Below are 12,471 nucleotides of genomic sequence, written 5' to 3'. Positions count from 1 at the left end.
GGCTTTTCTAGTCTTTATGGAACCAATTACAAGCTTTGATGTTTCATTTAGGTCTCACAGGAATCTCTTACCTAACTTACAACATGGTTGCCACCAACAAGATTCTAATGAGGAAGAAGAAAAAAAAGAAGTTCTTAAAAGTGAGTATTCTTATTACTGTATTAAAAGTGGAAAATTGAGGTGTTCTCGAAGCAAGCCAATCCTTGACCTTGTCACCACAACACAAACACACTTCAAAAAACTGAAGCACAAAGAGATTAAATGTCATGACTGGACAGAGTTAATTAGAAGTGGTAGCTAAGTTAGAAAGTTAGCTATTCTGACTGCCTAGCCTAGAGTACTTTTTTAAAAAAAGATATTTTATTGATTATGCTATTACAGTTGTCCCATTTTCTCCCCTTCACTCCCCTCCGCCCTGCACACCACCACCCACCCACATCCCCCCTCCCCCGCCTTTAGTTCATATCCATGGATCATACATATAAGTTCTTTGGCTACTACATTTTCTATACTATTCTTACCCTCCTCTTGTCTGTTTTCTACCTACCATCTATGCTACTTATTCTCTGTACCTTTCCTCCCTCTCCCCCTCTCACTCCCCTTTGATAACCCTCCACGTGATCTTCATTTCTGTGGTGCTACTGCTGTTCTAGTTGTTTGCTTAGTTTGCTTTTATTTTTGTTTTAGGTGTGGTTGTTAATAACTGTCATTTTACTATTTGTTTGTTGTCATTTTACTATTTATATTTTTTATCTTCTTTTTCTTAGATAAATCAATCGCTTTAGCATTTCATGTAATAAGGGTTTGGTGATAGTGAACTCCTTTTACTTGACCTTATCTGAGAAGCACTTTATCTGCCCTTCCATTATAAATGAGAGCTTTGCTGGATAGAGCAATATTGGATGTAGGTCTTTCGATTTCATGACTTGGAATACTTCTTTCCAGCCCCTTCTTGCCTGCAAGGTCTCTTTTGAGAAATCATCTGACAGTCTGATGGGAACTCCTTTGCTGGTTACTGTCTCTTTTTCTCTTGCTGCTTCTAAGATTCTCTCCTTATTTTTAATCTTGGGTAATGTAATTATGATGTGCCTTTGCGTGTTTCTCCTTGGGTCCACCTTCTTTGGGACTCTGAGCTTCCTGGACTTCCTGGAGCTCTATTTCCTTTGCCAGACTGGGGAAGTTCTCCTTCATTATTTGTTCAAATAAGTTTTCAGTCTGTTGCTCTTCTTTTTCTTCTTCTGGTAACCCTATAATTCAGATGTCAAAATGTTTAAACATGTCATGGAGATTCCTAAGCCTCTCCTCATTTTTTTGAATTCTTGTTTCTTCATTCTGTTCTGGTTGAATGTTTCTTTCTTCCTTCTGGTCCACTCCATTGATTTGAGTCCCAGTTTCCTTCCCATCACTATTGGTTCCCTGTACATTTTCTTTTATTTTACGTAGCATAGCCTTTATTTTTTCATCTAATTTGCAACCAAATTCAGCCATTCTGTGAGCATCCTGATTACCAGTATTTTTAACTGTGCATCTCATAGGTTGGCTGTCTCTCTGTCGCTTAGTTGTATTTTTTCTGGAGCTTTGATAACCTAGAGTACTTTTGCTATATTGGTACACTACTTTTCTATTTAAACTTTATGTAAAAATTTGTAATAGTTACTTGCCTAAAACATAAATACAGTTGATTCTTATTATTTGTGGTAGTAATGTTCTAGGAAGTCTCCAGGAATACTGAATTAGTGAATACTGAGACATTATAGGGCAGTATAGGGGTAGGTTCCTTGGAGCCTCTTGGTCACCCATTTTTGTCAACTGATCAATGCATAGCCTTGTTTTATGTGTTTCTGTTAAAAGATACCTTATTTAATATATCTTATATGTTCATTAACATTGAACTCATGGCCAACAACACTGCAATGGAAATTTCTGCATATAGAAGCTAGCCATCCTCCTCATTGCATTCAGAATTTAGTATCCTTATTAAAGGCATTGCTGAATTGATTTTTTTAAAAAAAGCAACAATAGCCATGACTGAAGGAAGCCTACGTAGCAGATTCTCTCTGTAAGGAACACTTTTTGCACTTAGGAACACTAAGATAGCATTTCTGTAATACACTTGGGCCTTTTTAACATTACCAATAAAAAGAACAAAAATGTTGCACTAAATAGACTATTGGAAGGACAGTTTATAGCACAAGAGCTAAATAATAAGGCAGAGCTTCACCTTGTTTAACTTCAGCTGGAAATGTGCATGTCGGGTACTCAAATTTTTTGCCACTCTGCACACGTCTGTCTGCCAGTGACCACAGAAGCACTTTGAGGATTGACTTTTGAGTTATAGATTTTAATAGGTAGGTGAATTTGCAGATTCAGAATCCATGGATGGTGAGAATTGACTATGTATGGAATCTAGCGATCCTCTTCTTTGCATTCAGAATCTATCATCCTTATTAAAGGCATTGCTAGATTGATTTAAGAAACAAGCAACTATAACCAAAAATAAATTTTAAAAAAACACTCCATAATTTTTTTGTCATAATTATTATAAATTATAATTTTTAAATATATTTTATTGATTATACCATTACAGTCGTTCTATTCCCCCCTTCATTCCCCTCCACCCGCACCCTCCCTCCCCCACCATTCTCCCCCCCTTAGTTTATAACCACGTGTCTCAAGTTCTTTATATTTCCCCCACTATTCTCGCCCTCCCCCGTATCTATTTTCTACCTACCATCTATGCTATTTTCTGTACCTTCTCCCCCCTTCTCCTCCTACCACCCCCCCTGTTTCTAACCCTCCATGTGTTCTTCATTTCTATGGTTCCACTCCTGATCTAGCTGTCCTCTTGGTTTGCTTTTGTTTTAGGTGTGGTCGTTAATAACTGTGTGTTTGCTGTCCTTTCATTGTTAATATTTTTCATCTTCTTTTTCTTATATAAGTCCCTTTAGACACATGGACAATAACTAAGACGGGGGCGGAGATGGGAGGGGGGTGGGGAGCACTGGGGGGGTGCAGGGCTGGGAATACAAGAAAGAAAACTGTACTTGAACAAAAGTTAAATAAAAAAACTAAAAAAAAAAAAAGATAACTCCCTTTAGCATTTCATATAATAAGGAACTCCTTGAACTTGACCTTATCTGAGAAGCACTTTATCTGTCCTTCCATTCTAAATGAAAGTTTTGCTGGATAAAGCAATCTTGGCTGTAGGTCTTTGGATTTCATGACTTGGAATACTTCTTTCCAGCCCCTTCTTGCCTGTAAGGTCTCTTTTGAGAAATCCGCTGACAGTCTGATGGGTACTCCTTTGTAGGTGACTGTCCCCTTATCCCTTGCTGCTTCTAGGATTCTCTCCTTCATTTTGGTCTTGGCTAATGTAATTATGATGTGCCTTGGTGTGTTCCTCCTTGGGTCCAACTTCTTTGGGACTCTCTGAGCTTCCTGGATTTCCTGGAAGTCTATTTCCTTTGCCAGACTGGGGAAGTTCTCCTTTATTATTTGTTCAAATACGTTTTCCACTCGTGGCTGTTTCTTTCCCCCTTCTGGTACCCCTATAATTCGGATGTTGGAACGTTTAAAGATGTCCTGGAGGTTCCTAAGCCTCTCCTCATTTTTTTGAATTCTCATTTCTTCATTCCTTTCTGGTGGGATGTTTTGTTCTTCCTTCTGGTCCATTCCCTTGATTTGAGTTCCCATTTCCTTTCCATCACTATTGGTTTCCTGTGCATCTCCCTTCATTTCAATTAGTTTAGCCTTCATATGTTCCTCTAATTTGTGACTATAATCTACCAGTTCTGTGAGCATCCTGATAAATAGTGTCTTAAATTGTGCTTCTGAGAGGCTGGCAATCTGTTGGTCACTTAGAGTTATTGGCTCTGGGACTTTGAGTTCTTCTTGCGCCATCTTTTGGGCTGTTCGTGCCTGTTCCGTAGCAGGATCAGAGTCCTAAAGTGTTCACTAGAACAGGGCAACTAAGTCGCTGGGTTGTGACGTTGTGTGTGGGGGCGGGGTCAAAGAGGGACAATGGCTTCCCGTCTTCCGCCTGCCACTGCGGCCCTGGCGCCACAGCCACCACCATCACCAGGCCCACGCGTTTCGTTCCACTGCATGGACCACCATCAGCCCTCCACCACTGGGTTCCCCCCCTGGGGCCTGTGTGGTCCGTCTCACTGTGCGTGAATGTGCGACCGCGGTCAGTATGCCCCACACCCCGACTGGTTCCGGGCTGCCTGAGCGCCTAGGTCGGGGGATCTGTCCTGCCTGACCCAGCTCCGCTGCTGGCTCCGCCTGTCTTACCGTCCCCGTTGAACGGTTCGTAGTTGTCGGACTTCCGTATAATTCCATTTTCTGGTCTTTGGGTGTGTCCTAGTTCTCTAAACCTTTGTTGTGTTCAAACTTGGTTGTGGGAGAAGGCACAGTGTTTCCACCTATGCCTCCATCTTGGCGGAAGTCCTAAATTATAATTTAATTAAAAGTTTCTTCATACCATGTATGCATTCAACCAATGTTTATTGAACTGGCACCATATTGTAGATACTGCAATTATGTAGGGATTTTAAAACCTTGTTGATTCAAACCTAAATACACTGATCAATATAAAAATCATAGATGTACCAGCTTGATGCCAGGCACATAGTAACCCTGCAGTAAATATTAATTGAACACATTCATAGTTGATAGCTGATGGCACAGCTGATAGCTATTAGCTGATAGCTATTAGCCTCTATTAGCTAATACTTGTAAATTACAGTTCAAAAATATTTACATCCACAGATATCATCATCCTCATTTTAAAGATGGTAAAGTTAAATTCAGATATTTGCTTCATGTTGCTGGAGTTCCAAAGTTGTTTTTCTACATCTATTGCTACAAAATGGCTAGGAATTATAATTCTAAACTAAAATAAATTTGTTCCTTTGACCTACTACTTCGTTGCCTGTCTTACTAACCACAGAAACTGCTTGGTATCAGGAAATGAATAATCCTTGTACATTCACAAAAGCTGTAGGGATTTTCAGGTCCCCTGATGGACTACCTCTCTTAACACGTAGAGTTTTAGAGTAATAGTGTTAAATTCCAAAAACCCTGTTGAAATTTTTATTTAAAATTGCATTGTAACAATAGATAATTTTGAGACAACTAACATAATTAGGTCTTTCTGTGGGTATTTCTCTGTTTATATTGTCTTCGGTATATATTTTCTCAAAATGTGTGCACAAACACACATATATAGTAGAATGTTTTAAGTTAACTATACATAGATCTTGACTACTTTTGCTAGATTTATCCCTAAGAATATTATTTTTGTTATATTGTGAATGTTATCTTTCAGTATCTTTCAGTTGTTTTTAATTATATATTTTAAGTATTTGTTGCTAATGTACAGAAATACTATTGAGTTTTGTTTGTTGATCTAACAATCAAATAATTGTTTATCTAACCATCTTCTTAAACTCTATTGGTAGATTCCTTTAGTTTCTGTATAAAAAATTTTCTTTCAATAATTATAGTTCTATTTCTTTTCAGTTACAGATGCACCTATTTCTTGTCTCACTGACTCTGAATAAGAAAGGGAGTGACTGTACCATGCTGTTTTGATATTTGAAGGGGGAAAAAATTAAGCACATAGAATTCTTTTAAAAAGCTAAAAAATAAGTAGGAATTTCATGGTGGTCTTAAATATATAATTCCTCTCCTTCTCTTAATGTAAAACAATTTTTGATGGCAGTATTCCTACTTTTAGGTAGAAGAAGGACAGAGAAAGACAGACAAGCAACCAAAAGAAAGAGAATGCGTGTCTTAAACAATCAGCCAGAAACTTCTAAAAATCATCGCTCTAGGAAAAAACAGGTATTTGTTTATTATCTTAAAATAGTTTATGGACAGTAAAGTCATGACTTGAATAATTGTGATTTTTTTTTACATTATTTCTTTTCAACGCCCCCAAAATCTTGAGTATAAAATGTTTCTTCTTGGCTGTCTTTTATTTTGCCATCTTAGATTGACCGATCTGCCCATTAAAAGTTCCAAAAAAATACTTAATCCACATTGTTAAAATTGTCCTTTTTTTAAAAGCGTGTATTTTTTTTAAAGATTTTCTTTATTTTTAGAGAGAAGGGAAGGAAGGGAGAAACAGAGGGAGAGAAACATCAGTCATTTGCCTCTCACATGCCCCTAACTGGAGACCTGGCCCACAACCCAGACATCTGCCCTGACAAGGAATCTAACTAGTGACTTTTAGGTTTGCAGTCTGGCACTCAAGCCATTGAGCCACACCAGCCAAGGCTAAAAAATAGTCTTAAGTTGGGCATTGATATGACATTTATTTAAAATTATTATGATACTATCATTAAGTAGGTTCATATGTAAAATGGGTCTTAAATCCACATATATATCCTTTCATATTTATATTTGCCTAATAGAGGTCCAATTCTGATAAGGTTATATATTCTGTGTTTTAAAAAAAAAGATACCATCTGGTATGGAATTTTTCTATTCAGAAAGTTAAGGTGGGTCAGTTTTAAGACTGACTTTATTTATTTCTCTCTCAGTGAATATAGTCCTGTGCCATCTTGTCCAGTGTGTGAAACAGTTGTTTCCTGTATTTTATCTAGTTTTTTAGTTGTTTACAGCAGGTGCATAAATCTGGTCCTTGTTCTATCATGGTTGGAAGTAGAAAGTGATCCGGTACCTTTTTCTTACTCTCTTATATTAACTGATTTATTTCTTGATAAGCTTTTTTTTAAATATTGTATTTATTTATTTTTAGAGAGATGGGAGGGAGAAAGAGGTAAAGAAACATCAGTTTGTGAGAGAAATATCAATTGGCTTCCTTTTGCACTCCCATAACAGGGGACTGGGTCCTCAACCCAGACATGTGCTCTGACCAGGAAACAAACTGGCAACCTTTCATTTTGCAGGATGACATTCAGACAACTGATCTGCGCCAGTCCGGGCTCCTTGATAGGCTTTTTGCAAATGGTTCACACTGAGATGTTAGAGCTAGTGTCAAGTTCAAGGCTACTAGGAATATCTCCCGTGATTAAAGCCTTTTTTTAAGCCTTGCTCTTTTTTCCCCAAGTGAGCAAGCAAAAACTATGCTTTACTTCCTGCGCATATTGCTTATCTTGTGATTCTTTAACCTCAGCACTTCTATTTTTGGAGCTATTTCAAATTGAGGGAGGCTCTTGCTGTTTTAGACCAGGGATTTAAGGTTTGTACCTCAGTATATGTTTCTTACTTTGGAACAGTGTACTTCACAGGCTGTCTGAAATCTGTAAACTGTGTGCCTGTGCCATGCTTTTTTGTATACCTTTTGTCAGTTTCCACTGATAATGTATCCCTTTCACCTATATTATGGTTCAGATCATAGAGGGGTCTTCTAATTTTATCAGAGTTTAGGATTTTATTTCTTCCATTTTTGCTATTGGGTGAATTCCCAAAAGAGAATGGGGAATGGCTAACCTTATGCCACCAATAGTTTTACGTATTTTTCTTCGGTATTTTGCATTGTGAATATGAGGTGCCAAGGTATAGATTTTTTTTTTTGGTATTTATCCTACTTTGTATTCTCTGATCTTCCTGCGCCTATTTTGTTGTCTGTCAATAATTTTGAAAAATTCAGGCCATTGTCACTTTAAATCTTTATTCTGTGCTTTATCTCTTTTTTGGTGTCCCATTATGTGTTTGTGACATCTTTTATAATTGTCCCACAGTTATTGACTATTCATTTTTGTCCATTCTTTCCTTTTCTTTCTTTTTTTAAATGATATTTTTGATGCATTGCTATAATTCATTTGCTAATTTGTTGAGGACATCTGTGTCTATATTGGCCTATAATTTTCTTTCTTTTTAGTGTCTTCACCTGGTTTTGCAATTAGGATAATTCTGGCCTCATAAAATGAGTTTGGGAGCCTTCTCTCCTCTTAAATATTTTGAAATAGGTTGAGAAGGAGAGGTGTTAGTTCTCAGAATGGTAAAATTCCCCTATGAAGCCATCTAGTCCAGGGCTTTTGTTTGTAGGGAAGTTTTTGATTACTGCTTTTCAATTTCACTAGATGTAATCTTTCTATTCAGATTATTTGATTCTTCCTGATTTAGTTTGGAAGATTGTATATTTGTAGGAATTTCTTAATTTTGTCCAGGTTGTCCAGTTCTTTGGCATAGCGTTCATAATATTTTCTAATAATCCTTTGTATTTCTTTGGTGTCAGTTATCTCCTCTCTTTCATTTGATTGTATTTATTTGGGTCCATGTTCTTTTTTCTTGATGAGTCTTTTTAACGTTTTGTCAATCTTGTTTATCTTTTCAAAGAAGTATCTCTTGGATTCCTTGATCTTTTGTATCTGATTTTTGTTTGTTTGTTTATTTTACTATTTTGTTTATTTCTTCTCTAATCTTTATTATCTCCTTTCTACTCACTTTGGACTTTGTTGTTCTTTTTCAAGTTTCTTTTAAGTGTAAAGTATTTGAGCTTTTTCTTATTTTTTTGAGATAGACCTGTAATGCTATGAATTTCCCTCTTAGGAAGGCTTTCCCAATGTCCCACAGATTTTGGATTGTTTTAGCCTCATTTTCACTTGTTTCAAGGTATCTTCTGATTTCTTCTTTAATCCTCTTGTTGACCTGTTCATTGTTTACATGTTATTTAGCTTCCATGTCTTTGTATGTTTATCAGTGTTCTTGTGATTGATTTGTAGTTTTATAGCATTGTGGTGAGATGAAATACTTAATATGATTTCAGTCTTCTTAAATTTATTGAGACTTATTTTACGTCCTAATATGTCTATCCTAGAAAATATTCCATGTGCACTTGAAAAGTATGTATACTCTGATGCTTTGGTGTGAAATGCTCTGAAGATATCAAATGAAATCCATTTTATTTAGTGTGTCCTTTAAGGCTGCTGTCTCCTTGTTGATTTTCTGTCTGGGAGATCTGTCCATTGAAGTCAGTGGGGTATTTAAATCCCTGACTGTGACTATATTTCTGTCAATCTCTCCCTTTATGGCCATCAAGATTTGCTTCACATATTTAGTTGCTCCTATGTTGGATGTGTAAATGTTTGCTAGGGTTATATCCTCATGTTGGATTGTTCCCTTTATCATTATGTAGTATCTTTCTTTGTCTCTTACTGTAGCCTTGGTTTTAAAGTCTATTTTGTCAGATATAAGTACTGCTACCCCAGCTTTTTTCTCTTTTCCATTTGCATGAAATATCTTTTCTATCCCTTTACTTTTTAGTCTGTGTGTATCTTTTGATCTGAGATGGGTCTGTTGGAGGCAGCATGTATATAGGTCTTGTTTTCTTATCCATTCAGGTACCCTCTGTCTTTTGGCTGGAGCATTTAAGCCATTTATGTTTAAGGTGATTATTGATAGGTTCATATTTACTGCCATGTTATTGTTAGATTTTTTCTGTTTTCTTTCTCTTCTTTTTAAGACAGAGAAAAGAAAACAAACTGCTCTTATTAACAAACTGCTTTAGCTTTTTCTTATTGGGGAAGCTCCTTATTTATCATTTGATTTTAAATGATAGCCATGCTGGGTAAAGTAGCCTTGATTTTAGGTCCTTGCATTTCATCTCCTTGAATATTTCACACCACTCTATTCTGGCCTGAAATGTTTCCGTTGAGAAATCAGAAAACAATCTAATTGGTGCTCCCTTGAATGTAACTTACTTGCTTTTCTCTTGCAGCTTTTAGGATTCTCTCCTTGTTTTTAAACTTTGTCACTTTAATTACAATATGTCTCAGTGTAGGTCCAACTTGTTTGGGACTCTGAGCTTCCGGACTTGTATGCCTTTTTCCTTCACCAGATTAGGGAAGTTTTCAGTCATTATTTCTTCAATTAGGTTCTTGATCCCTTGCTTACTTTCTTCTCCTTCTAGTATTCTCGATGTGGATGTTGTTACACTTCATGTTGTCCAAAATGGTTCTTAAGCAATCCTCATTATTTTTAAATTCCTTTTTTTTTTTGCTGCTCTGCCTGGGTGGTTTTTTCTACCTTGTCTTCTAAATCACTGGTTGGGTCCTCTGCTTCTTCTAACCTGTTGTTTATCTAGTGCATTATTTATTTCAGATACTGCATTCTTTATTTCTGACTGGTCCTCTTTTATGTTTTTCATGCTTTCACATATCCTTATAATCATTACTTTAAATTCTCTATTGTTAAATTGTTTGCCTTCATTTTATCTAGCTGTTCTGGAGAATTACGTTGTTTTTTCTTGTGGTGTCTGTTTCTTTGTCTTCCCGTTTTGGCTGTTTTTTTGTATTTGTTTTTATGTATTAGGTAGATCTATAAAGACTATGGTGTAGGCCTTTCTCAAATGCCGCTTGTGACTGGCCCTGGTCAGTCTGTCAGAGGCGTCAGCAATCCACAGCGTGTGACTCTCTGCCAGGCCTGATTGTGTGCAGAGAGTTCTTTGCTCTTCAATTTGAGACGTTTCTATGAATATATCTTAAAGCTCACTGGTCTTTTCTTCATCCATATCTGGTCTGCTGATTAGCTGATCAGAGGCATTCTTTATTTCTGCTATCAGGTTGTCGGTTTCTAGCATTTCCTTTTGAATCTTTCTTAGGAATTATGTCTCTACTTACATTAATGTATCTGTTTTTATGTTGTCCGCTTGAGCCTTGGCATATTAATCATAGTTATGTTAAATTCTTCCTCTGATAATTCCAAAATCTTTGCAATAGCTGAGCCTGATGCTATGTCCCTTCAGACTGTATTTTTCACCTATTAATGTTCCCTACAATTTTTTGTTAATAGTTGGGCATAATTTGTCAGATAATAGGAACTGAGGTAAATTGGCTTTTAGTGTGAGGTTTTGTATTCATCTGATGAGAAATTACATTTTATTTACTGTTTTCCATAAGTATATGTGGTAAGAACTAAAATATACTTTTTTTTAGCTCCTGTGTTGTCTTTAGGTTTCCCTAGAGACTCCTTCTTAGTAAAAAAAGTCTGAGGCAGCTCTTCCAGTTGTTATACAAGTAATACTTATTCATTATGCTTAATATTTTCTACCTCTGTACACATTGATCCAAAAACTGGATTTCTACCTCATACTGACTTTTAAGAATTTTGTGGTTTTTATTTTGCTTTAATTTTTTAAAATTGCAGTGTACATTCAATATTATTTTTCATTATCTAACTCATACTTTTAATTGATCTTTTCCTATAGTTCTTCTGGCAACAATTGCAAATGGAATTGTAGGTATTGTTTATGGATATATTTGACAAAAATTTATTACTTTATTTGTAGTCAAAACAATATATGGGATATGAACTACATAATTTAAGGAAGACAATATAGGTGATATTGTCTGTCACTGTTTATTATGCTAAAATAAAAATACTCTGGATATAACTACTGTTTGGTTTTACTTTTAGCTTTAAACTATTGGCTTTTATCAGGAGACAGCTTATTTCAGATGAGTGACAGATTTTATCTTATTTTGTGTTGAGATTTTGGCTCTTTAAAAATTTGTATTGCTGTAGTCTGTGCCTGATTGGACAGTTTCTACTCACCACACTTGCCTGTTAAACAGACAAAAGATTTATCTGCGTGCCTCATCACAATTTAAAAAGAGATGCCCTCCTCCAGGGTTTCATTTGGTTTGGAGTGTTGTCCCATGTACCAAAAGGTTGTGCATGCGATCCCTGGTTGGGGCACATACCTAGGCTGTGTGTTTGATTGCCTTTGGGATTCCTGGTCTGGGTGCATACAAAGGCAACATATCAGAGCTTGCCTTGCATTGGTGTTTCTCTCTCCCATCCTCTCTCTCTCTCTCTTAAAAAGCAAATGAAAAAATGTCCTCACGTGAGGATAAGAAATAAAATAAACACAAGAAAAATCAATAAACCTATCCTTGGATGAGGATCTTTTTAAAAAGAGCCTTCCTTTTGTACATTTATTTTATTAAAGAAGTAAATGCCTTTCAGCAACAAAAACTTTTTTCTATAATAGTGTATAATGACAATTACTATAAATACTGAAAGGTCTAAATAGATTGAGCAACACTAATGAAATTGATACACTGAATAAAAACCTACCAAAAGGTATAAGTCCAGGACCCAGATGGGTTTTTTGTTTGTTTGTTTTTTAAATATATTTTATTGATTATACCATTACAGTTCTATTCCTCCCTTCATTCCCCTCCCCCCTACACACCCCCTCCCCCACCCTTCCCCCCTTTAGTTTATGCCCACGTGTCTCAAGTTCTTTAGATTCTATATTTCCCCTACTATTCTTGCCCTCCCCCCTATCTATTTTCTACCTACTGTCTATGCTATTTTCTGTACTTTCTCCCCCTTCTCCTCCTCCCACTTCCCTGTTTCTAACCCTCCATGTGTTCTTCATTTCTATGTTTCCACTCCTGAACTAGCTGTCCTCTTGATTTGCTTTTGTTTTAGGTGTGGTTGTTAATCACTGTGAGTTTGCTGTCCTTTCACTGTTCCTATTTTTTATCTTCA

The 12,471-nt window shown here is 36.4% G+C and overlaps 1 protein-coding gene across 3 annotated transcripts in view; it reads left to right on the top strand.

Moving 5' to 3' along the window:
- TERF1 (telomeric repeat binding factor 1) overlaps positions 1-12,471 on the top strand; it is a 48,675-nt gene that overhangs the window by 21,282 nt on the left and 14,922 nt on the right. For 2 of the 3 annotated variants that reach the window (XM_037050924.1, XM_037050923.1), the window contains 2 exons: positions 52-140; positions 5,741-5,847. In XM_037050924.1, coding sequence (XP_036906819.1) covers positions 52-140; positions 5,741-5,847 — 196 coding nt within the window. The remainder of the gene's footprint in view (positions 1-51; positions 141-5,740; positions 5,848-12,471) is intronic. The other variant, XM_037050925.1, reaches the window with a different exon arrangement.

The sequence above is a fragment of the Sturnira hondurensis genome, unplaced genomic scaffold (assembly GCF_014824575.4).
Source record: "Sturnira hondurensis isolate 20B ecotype Veracruz unplaced genomic scaffold, ASM1482457v3 Scaffold0006957, whole genome shotgun sequence".
In the NCBI taxonomy this organism is placed as follows: Eukaryota; Metazoa; Chordata; class Mammalia; order Chiroptera; family Phyllostomidae; genus Sturnira; species Sturnira hondurensis.
This window is presented reverse-complemented; position numbering and strand designations above follow the sequence as displayed.